Source organism: Oncorhynchus gorbuscha, linkage group LG12 (genome assembly GCF_021184085.1).
Source record: "Oncorhynchus gorbuscha isolate QuinsamMale2020 ecotype Even-year linkage group LG12, OgorEven_v1.0, whole genome shotgun sequence".
Classification (NCBI taxonomy): Eukaryota; Metazoa; Chordata; class Actinopteri; order Salmoniformes; family Salmonidae; genus Oncorhynchus; species Oncorhynchus gorbuscha.
In genome coordinates, this window is record NC_060184.1 from 405,562 (window position 1) to 422,850 (window position 17,289).

Genomic DNA, 17,289 nt, shown 5'->3' on the forward strand with positions numbered 1-17,289 from the left:
TCCCCAATGGTGGAACAAACTCCCTCACGACGCCAGGACAGCGGAGTCAATCACCACCTTCCGGAGACACCTGAAACCCCACCTCTTTAAGGAATACCTAGGATAGGATAAAGTAATCCTTCTCACCCCCCCCTTAAAATATTTAGATGCACTATTGTAAAGTGGTTGTTCCACTGGATGTCATAAGGTGAATGCACCAATTTGTAAGTCGCTCTGGATAAGAGCGTCTGCTAAATGACTTAAATGTAAATGTAATCTCCAGCCTTGTCCTAGTCACCACTGTCCTCGTTGATGAGAGAATCACTGACATGATGTCAGCTGGTCCTATTGTGGCAGGGCTGAAATGCAGTGGAAATGTTTTTGAGGGGCTCAGTTCATTTGCATGGCAAAGAGGGACTTTGCAATTAATTCATCTGATCACTCTTCATAACATTCTGGAGTACAGTTAGGGACCCTAACTTCCGGCGCCGACTGAGATGGCCGCCTCGCTTAGAGTTCCTAGGAACTATGCAGTTTGTTTTTTTACGTGTTATTTCTTACATTAGTACCCCAGGTCATCTTAGGTTTCATTACATACAGTCGAGAAGAACTACTGAATATAAGATCAGCGTCAACTCACCATCAGTACGACCAAGAATATGTTTTCCGCAACGCGGATCCTGTGTTCTGCCTTACAAACAGGACAACGGAATGGATCGCATGCAGCGACCCAAGGAAACGACTCCGAAAAAGAGGGAAACGCGGCGGTGTTCTGGTCAGACTCCGAAAAAGGGCACATCGCGCACCACTTCCCAGTATTCTTCTTGCCAATGTCCAGTCTCTCGACAACAAGGTTGATGAAATCCGAGCAAGGGTGGCATTCCAGAGGGACATCAGAGACTGCAACGTTCTTTGCTTTACGGAGACATGGCTTACTGGGAAAACGCTATCCAGGGCGGTGCAGCCAACGGGTTTCTCCACGCATCGCGCCGACAGAAACAAACATCTATCTGGTAAGAAGAGTGGCGGGGGCGTATGCCTCATGACTAACGGGACATGGTGTGATGAAGGAAACATACAGGAACTCAAATCCTTCTGTTCACCTGATTTAGAATTCCTCAATCAAATGTAGACCGCATTATCTTCCAAGAGAATTCTCTTCGATTATAATCACAGCCGTATATATCCCCCCCCAAGCAGACACATCGATGGCTCTGAACGAACTTTATTTAACTCTTTGCAAACTGGAAAACATTTATCCGGAGGCTGCATTCATTGTAGCTGGGGATTTTAACAAAGCCAATCTGAAAACAAGACTCCCTAAATTTTATCAGCATATCGATTGCGCAACCAGGGGTGGTAAAACCTTGGATCATTGTTACTCTAACTTCCGCGACGCATATAAGGCCCTGCCCCGCCCCCTTTCGGAAAAGCTGACCACGACTCCATTTTGCTGATCCCTGCCTACAGGCAGAAATTAAAACAAGAGGCTCCCACGCTGAGGTCTGTCCAACGCTGGTCAGACCAAGCTGACTCTACACTCCAAGACTGCTTCCATCACGCGGACTGGGACATGTTTCGTATTGCGTCAGATGGGAATATTGACGAATACGCTGATTCGGTGTGCGAGTTCATTAGAACGTGCGTCGAAGATGTCGTTCCCATAGCAACGATAAAAACATTCCCTAACCAGAAACCGTGGATTGATGGCAGCATTCGCGTGAAACTGAAAGCGCGAACCACTGCTTTTAATCAGGGCAAGGTGTCTGGCAACATGACTGAATACAAACAATGCAGCTATTCCCTCCGTAAGGCTATTAAACAAGCTAAGCGTCAGTACAGAGACAAAGTGGAATCTCAATTCAATGGCTCAGACACAAGAGGCATGTGGCAGGGTCTACAGTCAATCACGGACTACAAGATGAAATCCAGCCCAGTCACGGACCAGGATGTCTTGCTCCCAGGCAGACTAAATAACTTTTTTGCCCGCTTTGAGGACAATACAGTGCCACTGACACGGCGTGCAAAGGAAACATGCGGTCTCTCCTTCACTGCAGCCGAGGTGAGTAAGACATTTAAACGTGTTAACCCTCGCAAGGCTGCAGGCCCAGACGGCATCCCCAGCCGCGCCCTCAGAGCATGCGCAGACCAGCTGGCCGGTGTGTTTACGGACATATTCAATCAATCCCTATACCAGTCTGCTGTTCCCACATGCTTCAAGAGGGCCACCATTGTTCCTGTTCCCAAGAAAGCTAAGGTAACTGAGCTAAACGACTACCGCCCCGTAGCACTCACTTCCGTCATCATGAAGTGCTTTGAGAGACTAGTCAAGGACCATATCACCTCCACCCTACCTGACACCCTAGACCCACTCCAATTTGCTTACCGCCCAAATAGGTCCACAGACGATGCAATCTCAACCACACTGCACACTGCCCTAACCCACCTGGACAAGAGGAATACCTATGTGGGAATGCTGTTCATCGACTACAGCTCGGCATTCAACACCATAGTACCCTCCAAGCTCGTCATCAAGCTCGAGACCCTGGGTCTCGACCCCGCCCTGTGCAACTGGGTACTGGACTTCCTGACGGGCCGCCCCCAGGTGGTGAGGGTAGGCAACATCTCCTCCCCGCTGATCCTCAACACGGGGGCCCCACAAGGGTGCGTCCTGAGCCCTCTCCTGTACTCCCTGTTCACCCACGACTGCGTGGCCACGCACGCCTCCAACTCAATCATCAAGTTTGCGGACGACACAACAGTGGTAGGCTTGATAACCAACAACGACGAGACTGCCTACAGGGAGGAGGTGAGGGCCCTTGGAGTGTGGTGTCAGGAAAATAACCTCACACTCAACGTCAACAAAACTAAGGAGATGATTGTGGACTTCAGGAAACAGCAGAGGGAACACCCCCCTATCCACATCGATGGAACAGTAGTGGAGAGGGTAGCTAGTTTTAAGTTCCTCGGCATACACATCACAGACAAACTGAATTGGTCCACTCACACTGATAGCGTCGTGAAGAAGGCGCAGCAGCGCCTATTCAACCTCAGGAGGCTGAAGAAATTCGGCTTGTCACCAAAAGCACTCACAAACTTCTACAGATGCACAATCGAGAGCATCCTGGCGGGCTGTATCACCGCCTGGTACGGCAACTGCTCCGCCCTCAACCGTAAGGCTCTCCAGAGGGTAGTGAGGACTGCACAACGCATCACCGGGGCAAACTACCTGCCCTCCAGGACACCTACACCACCCGTTGTTACAGGAAAGCCATAAAGATCATCAAGGACATCAACCACCCGAACCACTGCCTGTTCACCCCGCTATCATCCAGAAGGCGAGGTCAGTACAGGTGCATCAAAGCTGGGACCGAGAGACTGAAAAACAGCTTCTATCTCAAGGCCATCAGACTGTTAAACAGCCACCACTAACACTGAGTGGCTGCTGCCAACACACTGTCATTGACACTGACCCAACTCCAGCCATTTTAATAATGGGAATTGATGGGAAATGTAAATATATCACTAGCCACTTTAAACAATGCTACCTTATATAATGTTACTTACCCTACATTATTCATCTCATATGCATATGTATATACTGTACTCTACATCATCGACTGCATCCTTATGTAACACATGTATCACTAGCCACTTTAACTATGCCACTTTGTTTACTTTGTCTACACACTCATCTCATATGTATATACTGTACTCGATACCATCTACTGTATGCTGCTCTGTACCATCACTCATTCATATATCCTTATGTACATGTTCCTTATCCCCTTACACTGTGTATAAGACAGTAGTTTTGGAATTGTTAGTTAGATTACTTGTTGGTTATCACTGCATTGTCGGAACTAGAAGCACAAGCATTTCGCTACACTCGCATTAACATCTGCTAACCATGTGTATGTGACAAATAAAATTTGATTTGATTTGATACATGCAAATTGCCATCATACAAAATGAGGCAGCAGACTTTGTGAAAATTAATATTTGTGTCATTCACCTTTTGGCCACGACTGTGCAGTGTATTCAGAAAGTATCCTGACACCTTATTCTAAAATGGATTGAATACATTTTTCCCCTCAATAAAATAAATGAAAACTGGTGAATTTTAATCAGTAAATGAATTTTTAAAAATGAACAGAAATAGCTTATTTACTTAACTCGAAATTTGGCTCAGTTGCATCCTGTTAACATTGGTCATCCTTGAGATGTTTTTCAACTTCATTGGAGTCCACATGTGGACTCGATTAGACATGATTTGGAAAAGCATAAGGTCCCACAGTTGACAGTGCATATCAAAGCAAAAACCAAGCCAGGAGGTCGAAATAATTGTCCGTAAAGCTCAGAGACAGGATTGTGTAGAGGCACAGATCTGGGGAAGGGTAACAAAATATTTCTGCAGTATTGGAGGTCCAAGAACACAGTGGTCATCATTCTTAAAAGGAACACGTTTGGAACCACCAAGACTCTTCCTAGAGCTGACCGCCAGGCCCAACTGAACAATAGGGGGAGAAGGGCCTTGGTCAGGGAGGTGACTAAGAACCCGATGGTCACTGACAGAGCTCCAGAGTTCCTTTGTGGAGATGGGAGAACCTTCCAGAAGGACAACTATCTCTGCAGCAATCCACCAATCAGGCCTTTATGGCAGAGTGTCCAGACAGAAGCCACTCAGTAAAAGGCACATGACAAGTCTCAATGTCCTTGAGAGCACAGACTTGAACCCGATCGAAAATCTCCGGAGACCTGAAAATAGCTGTGCGGCGACGCTCCACATCTAACCTGACAGAGCTTGAGAATATCTGCAGAGAAGAATGGGAGAAACTCCTCAAATACAGGTTTGCCAAGCTTGTAGAGTCGTCGAAGACTCTAGGCTGAAATCACTGCCAAAGGTGCTTCAACAAAGTACTGAGGAAAGGGTCTGAATACTTACGTAAATGTGATGTTTTTTATTTTCTAAAATATTGGTAAAAATGTCTAAACAACCTGTTCTTGCTCTGTCATTATGGGGTATTGTGTGTAGATTGATGGGGGGGGCAGTTTAATCCATTTTAGAATAAGGCTGTAATGTAACAAAAGGAAAGGGCGTATGCACTGTATATCTACAGTGATTAATAGCCTACTGATTCTGTGAGCACCAAGCCTCATGCAACATGGCAGATAAAGCTATTTCACCAATGCAGCTGTTTTTAATATTTTCTTTGCTGTAATTAAGCCATTTCATTTCTTTACAAATTATAATTTATTCAGTGTCGTTTACATGGTTCCAAACAGAGAGAGAAATAATATCTAACCCGTTTGTCACACACAATATGCAGTTCTCGCTCCTGTACCCTCCTTTCTATTCATCTCCTTGTTCGTGTTATTATCACCATTATAACAATAAGTAATGTCATTATCATTAGTAGGCTTTGTATAACACCCTTGTATAACCACCATGGAGATTCAGGCCTAAAAGCGTGTCCTGTTCAGTCTTGATGCAGTTACTTAGGCCTATATTTCAATATATAGGCTACTGGATAAATCAAATATTTCATTTGCTCATGCCGTCACACAGCATATGAGACACTAATGCAATCAAGCATTTTTTAAATATAAATAACAAAGGGAGCTTTGAATAATTATCCTAAAGAATAAATAATCCGCAATTCACAAACGCATGCAGCTGTTTTTAGTCTGCTGTTAATAAAGACTTTCTATATTTATAACTATGTAGTGTTGTTTACACCGTTCCACATGGTCAAAACAAATAGTGTAATCTAACTGACTGTTTGGCATAATACTCATGCAACTCTTGGTCCTCCTTTGTCTGGATCTCATTTCCACAACTAAGTCAAATGTCTTCCACAGATCTGACTTCCCCTGTCCCCCGCTGAACAACCAGTAAACATTCACAGTTTATTTTTCACATCCTCCACATCCATTTTGCTGTCATGTGTTACTGTGTTCAGAGTTTGTTAGAACCAATTTATTGATACCGACACTCACACGTTTCACATAAAGAGAGCGAGAGTTGAGGGAATGTTTTTCCAAAAAAATAGGGATTTCAGTAACAGAACTTTGCAGTCAGAAACAAGGAACTGAATGGCTGAAATGATGTTGCAGCTACACCATGGACAGCGTGATGAACACTGCTCTGCTGTGGTGCCTTTTCTCTGTAGTACGAAGGAGAGAGGGACAACGTGCGCCAGTCACACAGGCACTGTGCTGTCATTGTTTTAAACACAGTGTGACCATCAGGCTCTTCATCCATTTGTGTCTTAATTATTTAATCAAACAGTGTGCTGAAAGTATCAGAAAAGCTCAGTGCCTATGTTGTTGATTTATTCAAACACAAAGGGTGTCTATGTATGGAAAAATAAGTTGTAACATTTAGACCAATCGATTGGTCTAAAGAACAGGACGACTCTCGGTTGACAACATTTTTTATTACATTTTTTGGGGGGGGACAGTCCTGGTCGTCACGTTACAACGTTTCCGTTAGCTGTGCAGTAGAACAGGGGCTAATGACTCGGTCTACAGACAACAGTATAGAGGTCGACCAATTAATCAGAATGGTCGATTTAATTAGGGCCGATTTCAAGTTTTCATAACAATCGGAAATCGGTATTATTGGACACCGATGTGGACGATTTCTTTACACCTTTATTTAACTAGGCAAGTCAGTTAAGAACAATGACTGTCTAGGAACAGTGGGTTAACTGCCTTGTTCGGGGGAAGAACAAAATATTTTTTAACTTGTCAGCTCTGGGATTCAATCTTACGGTTAACTAGTCCAACGCTCGAACCACCTGCCTTACATTGCACTCCACGAGGAGCCTGCCCGTTACGCGAATGCAGTAAGAAGCCAAGGTAAGTTGCTAGCTAGCATTAAACTCATCTTCTAAAAAAACAAAATCACTAGTTAACTTTTTATGGCTGGGGGGCAGTAATGAGTAGCTTTGATGAATAAAGGTGCCCAGAGTAAACTGCCTGCTACTCAGGCCCAGAAGCGTTGGATAGAAAACACTGAAGTTTCAAAAAGTGTTTGAATGATGTCTGAGTATAAGAGAATGCATATGGCAGGCAAAAACCTGAAAAAGAATCCAACCAGGAGGTGGGAAATCTGAGGTTTGTAGGTTAAGTCTTTGCCTATCCAATATACAGTGTAAAATTTGTCCGATTGCACTTCCTAAGGCTTCCACTAGATTGCAAGTCTTTAGAACCTTGTTTCAGGCTTCTACTGTGAAGGGGGAGCGAATAAGAGCTGTTTGACTAAGGGGTCTGGCAGAATGCCATGAGCGAAGTCATACGTGCGGCCGTGAGAGTTAGCTGCATTCCTTTTCATTTCTAAAGACAAAGGAATTGTCCAGTTGGAATATTACTGAAGATTAATGATAAAAACATCCTAAAGATTCGTTTGACATGTTTCTACGAACTGTAAAAGGAACTTTTTTGACTCTGTCTGGACTAAGTGCCTGCGCCTCGTGAATTTGGATTTGTGAACTAAACGTGCGAACAAAAAGGAGGTATTTGGACATAAATGGACTTTATCGAACAAAACAAACAATTATTGTGGAACTGGGATTCCTGGGAGTGCATTCTGATGAAGATCAAAGGTAAGTGAATATTTATAATGCTATTTCTTCTGACTTCTGTTGACTCCACAACATGGTGGGTATCTGTATGGCATGTTTTGGTGCCTGAGCACTGGTACTCAAGATTATTGTATGGTGTGCTTTTTCCATAAAGCTTTGAAATCAGACACAGCAGTTGCATTAAGGAGAAGTATATCTTTAATTCCATCAACATTTATGATGAGTATTTCTGTAAATTGATGTGGCTCTCTGCAAAACATTACAGGACATAACACACCAATGTAAACAGATTTTTGGATATATCAACTTTATCTAACAAAACATACATGTATTGTGTATAATGAAGTCCTATGAGTGTTATCTGATGAAGATCAGTGATCGGGTTTAGTGATTAATTTTCTCTATTTCTGCTTTTTGTGACTCCTCTCGTCGGCTAGAAAAATGGCTGTTTTTTTCTGTGACTTGGCTAACAACCTAACAAATCACATAATGTGCTTTCGTCGTAAAGCCTTTTTGAAATCAGACACTGGTGGGATTAACAACAAGTTAATCTTTAAAATGGTGTAAAATACTTGTATGTTTGAGAAACTTTAATTATGAGATTTGTTTGAATTTGGCGCCCTGCACATTCACTTGCTGTTGTCAAATAGATCCCATTAACGGGATTTCAGCCGTAAGAAGTTAAACTAGTAATATCATCCAGGTGTAGTTATCTAGTGTCCTGCGTTGCACATAATCAATGCGGAGCGCATTCGCGAGAAAGGACTGTCGTTGCTCCAACGTATACCTAACCATAAACATTAATGCCTTTCTTAATCTATACACAAGCATATATTTTTTAAACCTGCATATTTAGTTAATATTGCCTGCTAACATGAATTTATTTTAACTAGGGAAATTGTGTCACTTCTCTTGCAAGAGTCAGGGTGTGTACAACAGTTTGGGCCGCCTGGCTCGTTGCGAACTGTGCGAAGACTTTCTGTCTAAAAAGAACAGCCAACTTCGCCAAACCGGGGATGATTTAAAAGCGCATTTGCGAAAAAAGCACAATCATTGCACGACTGTACCTAACCATAAACATCAATGCCTTAAAATCAATACACAGAAGTATATACACTGCTCAAAAAATAAAGGGAACAACACAATGTAACTCCAAGTCAATCACACTTCTGTGAAATCAAAATGTCCACATGCTGTTGTGCAAATGAAATAGACAACAGGTGGGAATTATAGGCAAATTAGCAAGACACCCCCAATAAAGGAGTGGTTCTGCAGGTGGGGACCACAGACCACTTCTCAGTTCCTATGCTTCCTGGCTGATGTTTCGGTCACTTAAATGCTGGCGGTGCTTTCACTCTAGTGGTAGCATGAGATGGAGTCTACAACCCACACAAGTGGCTCAGGTAGTGCAGCTCATCCAGGATGGAACATCAATACGAGCTGTGGCAAGAAGGTTTGCTGTGTCTGTCAGCGTAGTGTACAGAGCATGGAGGCACTACCAGGAGACAGGCCAGTACATCAGGAGATGTGGAGGAGGCCGTAGGAGGGCAACAACCCAGCAGCAGGCAAGCTACCTCCACCTTTGTGCAAGGACTGCCGGAGCCCTGCAAAATTACCTCCAGCAGACCACAAATGTGTATGTGTCTGCTCAAACTGTCAGAAACAGACTCCATGAGGGTGGTATGAGGGCCCGACGTCCACAGGTGGGGGTTGTGCTTACAGCCCAAAACCGTGCAGGACATTTGGCATTTGCCAGAGAACACCAAGATTGGCAAATTCGCCACTGGCGCGCTTTGCTCTTCACAGATGAAAGCAAGTTCACACTGAGCACATGTGACGGACGTGGCAGAATCTGGAGACGCCGTGGAGAACGTTCTGCTGCCTGCAACATCCTCCAGCATGACCGGTTTGGCGGTGGGTCAGTCATGGTGTGGGGTGGCATTTCTTTGGGGGGCCGCTCAGCCCTCCATGTGCTCGCCAGAGGTAGCCTGACTGCCATTAGGTACCGAGATGAGATCCTCAGACCCCTTGTGAGAACATATGCTGGTGAAGTTGGCCCTGGGTTCCTCCTAATGCAAGACAATGCTAGACCTCATATGGCTGGAGTGTCAGCAGTTCCTGCAAGAGGAAGGCACTGATGCTATGGAATGGCCCGCCCGTTCCACAGACCTGAATCCAATTGAGCACATCTGGGATATCATGTCTCGCTCCATCCACCAACACCACGTTGCACCACAGACTGTCCAGGAGTTGGCAGATGCTTTAGTCCAGGTCTGGGAGGAGATCACCTCATCAGGATCATGCCAAGGCGTTGTAGGGAGGTCAAACTGGCACGTGGAGGCCACACACACTACTGAGCCTCATTTTGACTTGTTTTAAAGACATTACATCAAAGTTGGATCAGCCTGTAGTGTGGTTTTCCACTTTAATTTTGAGTGCGACTCCAAATCCAGACCTCCATGGGTTGATAAATTTGATTTCCATTGATAATGTGTGATTTTATTGTCAGCACATTCAACTATGTAGAATATTTCATTCAGATATAGAATGTGTTATTTTAGTGTTCCCTTTATTTTTTTGAGCAGTGTATTTTTAAACCTGCATATTTAGCTAGAAGAAATCCAGGTTAGCAGGCAATATTAACCAGGTGAAATTGTGTCACTTCTCTAGTGTTCAGGGTATATGCAACAGTTTGGGCCGCCTGGCTCGTTGCGAACTAATTTTCCAGAATTTTACGTAATTATGACTTAACATTGAAGGTTGTACAATGTAACAGCAATATTTAGACTTCGGGATGTCACCCGTTAGATAAAATACGGAACGGTTCCGTATTTCACTGAAAGAATAAACTATTTGTTTTCGAAATTATAGTTTCCGGATTCGACCATATTCATGACCAGTGGCTCGTATTTCTGTGTGTTATGTTATAATTAAGTCTATGATTTATAGAGCAGTCTGACTGAGCGATGGTAGGTACCAGCAGGCTCGTACGCATTCATTCAAACAGCACTTTTGTGCGTTTTGCCAGCAGCTCATTGCAATGATTCAAGCATTGAGCTGTTTATGACTTCAAGCCTATCAACTCCCAAGATTAGGCTGGTGTAACCGATGTGAAATAGCTAGCTAGTTAGCTGGGTGCGCGCTAATAGAGTTTCAATCGATGACGTCACTCGCTCCGAGACTTGGAGTAGTTGTTCCCCTTGCTCTGAAAAGGTTGCGAGATGGTGTCCCCTCAATCTTAGCTAGCTTAAGTTATACTACATCCAAAGTAAATATGGCGACATCAAAGATGGCAAAGGGTTTCCTACTAATTATTTGCCTCTTTTTTAAATGTCATCGTGTTTTCCAAATCACAGTACTGCACTATAAACCAAATCTTCATCAGCAATTATTGACAATGCATTGAGTAGAACGCTCAGTCGGGCATTAGTCTTAAAACAAAAGTTCAAACCAATAGTGACGAAACATACAACCCATGAATAGGCCCTGCTGAATAGGCCCTGCATCACCCAATGTCTTTAAAAACGACACCATGTCCGGGCCAGTAGAAACAAAGATACCATTTGACCCTGTACAAACACCTCCACTCACCATATCTGTAGTTTGATCTTCTTTCCCTGGAGTTCAACGGTTTTGATCTTGAAGTCTATTCCTGGAAAACACAAAGAAACACATCAATACAGACCTCCTTTAGAGTAGTGACCTCTACAGAGAAACGCATTAGAAAGTTGAATAAATCCATGTAATATAGCCTACACCTTCACAATGTGTAACTGTGTTGTTGTCTGTTCACACTGCTTTGCTTTATCTTGGCCAGGTCACAGTTGTAAATGAGAACTTGTTCTCAACTGGCCTACCTGGTTAAATAAAAGGAGAAAAAAAAATGGTCCATCACCCAAAGGACATCCAGCTTGAGACAACTCTGGGAAGTATTGGAGTCAACATGGGCCAGCATCCCTGTGACAACATGGGCCAGCATCCCTGTGACAACATGGGTCAGCATCCCTGTGACAACATGGGTCAGCATCCCTGTGACAACATGGGCCAGCATCCCTGTGGAACGCTTTCGACACCTTGTAGAGTCCATGCCCTGAAAAATTGAGGCTGTTGAGGGAAAAATGGGATGCAACTCAAAATTAGGAAGCTTTTCTTAATGTTTTTATTTGATTTTTTACACTCAGTGTAGATCTTTCATTCTAATTTAAAGCAAGTCTAATAAGGGTTAGATCCATTCAATGTTTCTACGATTTGTTTAGTTTGGGTTTTGTACATAAACTTCAAAGAGCAGAAAATATTTTAATTTCAGAAACCAGGAAGTGACAGCACGCCCCATCAATGTTGAAGCGGCGGCAGTGGAGTACATGGAGATCTTCAAGTTCCTCTGTGTCCAAATGACTAGACTTAAAAATGGTCCAAATACACACAGTCGTGAAGGCGGCGAAACACTGCCTTCGGGCCGTCAAATCCTGCAAAGGTTAAACAGCTGTACCACTGACAATAGCACCGCCTTTGATCAAATTGAGCTAGGGGTTGTGCGGACCGTATATCACTGGGGCCGAGCTCTTTGCCATCCAGGACCTATATATCAAGCGGTGTGAAAAAGGCACAATTTTTTTTAATGGTTTGGCGAGATCTTTGTGAAAGAACTTGACTGGCCAGCACAGAGCTCTGAACTCAAGCCCATCGAACACCAATGGAATGAGACTGGTGCCTGATAGTGGTCCATTGAAATTGTCACAAACGCCGAATACAACAGGTATCAAATTTTATTAGTCACATGCACCGAAAACAAGTGTAGACCTTACAGTGAAATGCTTACTTACAAGCCCCTAACCAACAGGTGTAGAGCTTACAGTGAAATGCTTACAAGCCCCTAACCAACAAAGGCGTATAAAAATATGAATAAGATAAGAGTAACAGGTAGTTAACCTTTTGAGGTAGGGTGCAGCATTTTCACTTTTGGATGAATTGCGTGCCCAAACTGAAAGGCCTCCTCTGTCCCAGATGCTAATATATGCATATTATTATTGGATAGAAAACACTGAAGTTTCTAAAACTGTTTGAATGATGTCTGTGAGCATAACAGAACTCATATGGTAGGCAAAACCCTGAGAAGAAATCCAAACAGGGAGTGAGAAGTCAAATTTCAAAACAGTGCCTATTTAAATCCCTGATAGTTATGGATGTGCTTCACTTCCTAGGGCTTCCACTAGATGTCACCGTCTTTAGAACCTGTTTTGAGGACTATTATAAAGGAGAGCTCATCGGAGCTATTTGAGTGAGTGGTCTGGCAGAGAGACTCAGTCTCATGACGCGTACTCCCGACAGCTTGCTCCCGTTCCAATGCTTTTCTTCAGACAATGAAATTCTCAGGTTGGAAGCTTATTGATGATATCTGTTAAAAATATCCTAAAGATTGCAGACATGTTTTGACTTGTTTCTACGACCTGTAACGGAACATTTTGAGTTGTCGTCATGGAGGAAATGGTCACGCCTCATGAAGATGGATTACTGGGCTGAACACGCAAAAAAGTGGCTAAATGGGCTTTATGGAACAAATCAGTAATTTGTCGAACTGGGATTCCTGGGAGTGCCTTCTGTCTTTGGCCGTTTTGGGGTGCCAAGCGCCGTTCTCAGATTATGCTTTTCAGGTCAAGTTTTTCTTTTTTATTATCTGGCACAGCGGTTGCATAGAGGATCAGTCTATCTTTAATTCTGTGAATAACACTTGCATTTTTTATCAATGTTTATTATGAGTATTTCTGGGAAAATCACCGTATGTTTTGGAATCAAAAAGGCGCAAATGTAAACAGATTTTTGGATATAAATATGAACATTATTATCGAACAAAACATACATGTATTGTGTAACATGATGTCCTATGAGTGTCATCTGATGAAGATCAAAGGTTAGTGATTCATTTTATCTATATTTCTGCTTTGTGTGACTCTTATCTTTGTCTGGAAAAATTGCTGTTTTTTGAGTTGGCTATGAGCTATTTGAGTTGGCTATAATCATATGTTGTGCTTTCGCTATAAATCATTTTTGAAATCGGACAACATGGGTAGATTAACAAGATGTTCATATTTTGTTTGCTGTATTGGGACATGTTAATGGGTGAAAGTTACATATTTCTAAAAAAATAGTTGAATTTCACGCTCTGCATTTTCAGGGGAATGATGTCGTGGGGTTCCGCTAGCAGAACACCTTACCCATTAGGTTAAAGAGCAGCAGTAAAATAACAATAGCGAGACTATATACAGGGGGGTACTGGTACAGAGTCAATGTGGAGGCTATATACAGGGTATTACGGTACAGAGTCAATGTGGAGGCTATATACAGGGGGTACCGGTACAGAGTCAATGTGCGGGGGCACCAGTTAGTCTAGGTAATATGTACATGCAGGTAGAGTTAAAATGACTATGCATAGATAAGCAGAGTAGCAGCGGTGTAAAAGAGGGGGGGCAATGCAAATAGTGTGGGTAGCCATTTGATTAGATGTTCAGGAGTCTTATGGCTTGGCGATAGAAGCTATTTAGAAGCCTCTTGGACCTAGACTTGACGTGCGGTAGCAGGGAGAACAGTCTAAGACTAGGGTGGCTGGAGTCTTTGACCATTTTTAGGGCCTTCCTCTGACACCGCCTGGTATAGCTTGACCCCAGTGATATACTGGGCCGTACGCACTACCCTCTGTAGTGCCTTGCGGTCAGAGGTCGAGCTGTTGCCATTTCAGGCAGTGATGCAACCAGTATGGATGCTCTCAACGGTGCAGCTGTATAACCTTTTGGGGATCTGAGGACCCATGCCAAATCTTTTCAGTCTCCTAAAGGGGAATAGGTTTTGTCGTGTCCTCTTCACAACTGTCTTGGTGTGCTTGGATCATGTTAGTGTGTTGGTGATGTGGACAGCAAGGAACTTGAAACTCTCAACCTGCTCCACTGCAGCCCCATCGATGAGAATGGGGACATGCACGGTCCACCTTTTCCTCTAGTCCACAATCAGCCCCTTTGCCTTGATCACGTTGAGGGAGAGGTTGTTGTCCTGGCACCACACGGCCAGGTCTCTGATCTCCCTATAGGCTGTCTTGTCGCTGTCAGCGATTAGGCCTACCACTGCTGTGTCATCAGCAAAATTAATCTGTCGTTCTGACTCTGAACAGGCAGTTAACCCACTGTTGCTAGGCAGTCATTGAAAATAAGAATTTGTTCTTCACTGACTTGCCTGGTTAAATAAAAGGTAAAATAAAAAAAGGCCGTGTGGAGTGCAATAGAGATTGCATCATCTGTGGATCTGTTAAGGCGGTATGTAAATTGGAGGTCATCTAGGGTTTCTGGGATAATGGTGTTGTGAGCCATAACTAGCCTTTCAAAGCACTTCTTGGCTACAGAAGTGAATGGTAAGGGTCAGTAGTCATTAAGGCAGGTTACCTTGGTGTTATTGGGCACAGGGACTACGGTGGTTTGCTTAAAACATGTTGGTATTACACATAAGACGAGCGTCGGAGCCGGTGTAGTACGATTTGATCTCAGTCCTGTATTGACCCTTTGCCTATTTGATGGTTTGTCGGAGGGCATATCAGGATTTCTTATAAGCTTCCGGGTTAGAGTCCCGCACCTTGAAAGCGGCAGCGCTATACTTTAGCTCAGTGCGGATGTTGCCTGTAATCCATGGCTTCTGGTTGGGGTATGTATGTAGAGTCACTGTGGGGACTACGTCATCGATGAACTTATGTACTTCTCATCAATGTGGTGTACTTCTCAATGCCATCGGAAGAATCCCAGAACATATTCATTACATTACATTTAAGTCATTTAGCAGACGCTCTTATCCAGAGCGACTTACAATATTCCAGTCTGTGCTAGCAAAACTGCCCTGTAGCTTAGCATCTGCGTCATCTGACCACTTCCTTATTGAGCAAGTCACTGGTACTTCCTGCTTTAGTTTTTGCTTGTAAGCAGGATTCAGGAGGATAGAGTTGTATGTGTCTCTGTGTGGAGTAAAAGTAGTCTACAGATTTTTTTCCTATGGTTGCACATTTTATTTATTTATTTAACCTTTAACCTTAACTAGGCAAGTCAACATGCTGGTAGAAATTAGGTAAAGTGATGTAAGTTTGCCTGCATTAAAGTACCCGGCCACTAGGAGCACCTCTGGATGAGCATTTTCCTGTTTGCTTATGGTCTTATACAGCTCATTGAGTGCCATATTGGTGCCAGCATCAGTTTGTGGTTGTAAATAGACAACCATGAAGAATATAGATGAAAACTTTTGGTAAATAGTGTAGTCTACAGCTTATCATGAGATACTCTACCTCAGACGAGCAAAACATTGAGACTTTCTTAATATTAGATTTTATGCACCATTTATTTACAAATAGACACCACTTGTCTCACCGGAGGCAGCAGCTCTTGCAGATGGACCAAAAACCCAGCCAGCTGTATGTTATCCGTGTCATTATTCAGCCACAACTCAGTGAAACAAGATATTACAGCTTAATGTCCCATTGGTAGGATAGTGTTGATCGAAGCACGTTGGCTAATAGTTCTGATGGTAGAGGGGGATTACTCCCATGCCGTCGGATCCTTACAAGGCACCCCGACCTACTTCCCCGATATCGCCATCTCTTCTTCATACGAATGACGGGGATTTGGGCCTTGTTGAGTGTCTGAAGTGTCACGTCCGACTCGTTAAATAAAACATCTAGTACGAGGTGAGTAATCGCTGTGCTGATTTCCAGAATCTCTTCAGTCAAAAGAGGCGGTGGCAGAAAGATTATGTACAATGTATAAGTTACAAAAACACACACACAATAGCACAATTGGTTAGAATCCCATAAAACGGCAGCCATATCTTCCGGCGCCATCATATCATTGTAAAACTAATTTCACACACATTATTTAGTGTATGTAACGCCGACTACACACGCAATCTCAACAGTAAATACACAGACACCTCTATAGAGAGGATGTGGTCAATGGGGTGGTGGTCAGAGGGGTTGTGGTCAGTATGTGATCAGAGGGGTCGTGTACAACTTAAAACAATCTTGACAGACTTTCTCATCTTAAGACGAGCATTAATGTAGAGTCCTGTACTACCCCCCATAGTGGACAAGACGACAAGGGTTCATGTCGAGCCCTGTACTCCCCCCATAGTGGACAAGCGTTAATGTTTAGTCCTATACCCCCCCCCCCACCAGGGAGTACAGGAGAGGGCTCAGAACGCACCCTTGTGGGGCCCCAGTGTTGAGGATCAGCGGGGTGGATATGTTGTTGCCTACCCTCACCACCTGGGGGCCGCCAGTCAGGAAGTCCAGTACCCAGTTGCACAGGGCGGGGTCGAGGCCCAGGGTCTAGAGCTTGATGACGAGCTTGGAGGGTACTATGGTGTTGAATGCCGAGCTGTAGTCGATGAACAGCATTCTCACATAGGTATTCCTCTTGTCCAGATGGGTTAGGGCAGTGTGCAGTGTGGTTGAGATTGCATCGTCTGTGGACCTATTTGGGCGGTAAGCAAATTGGAGTGGGTCTAGGGTGTCAGGTAGGGTGGAGGTGATATGGTCCTTGACTAGTCTCTCAAAGCACTTCATGATGACGGAAGTGAGTGCTACGGGGGCGGTAGTCGTTTAGCTCAGTTACCTTAGCTTTCTTGGGAACAGGAACAATGGTGGCCCTCTTGAAGCATGTTGGAACAGCAGACTGGTATAGGGATTGATTGAATATGT

At 43.8% G+C, this 17,289-nt stretch overlaps 1 protein-coding gene across 1 annotated transcript in view; it reads right to left on the reverse strand.

Annotated features, from left to right (window-relative positions):
* Window positions 1-17,289, reverse strand: part of LOC123990446 (ras-related protein Rab-10) — a 44,077-nt gene that overhangs the window by 14,557 nt on the left and 12,231 nt on the right. Inside the window, exon 2 of the mRNA XM_046290980.1 lies at window positions 11,160-11,220. Within this exon, the coding sequence (XP_046146936.1) occupies window positions 11,160-11,220 (61 nt within the window). The remainder of the gene's footprint in view (window positions 1-11,159; window positions 11,221-17,289) is intronic.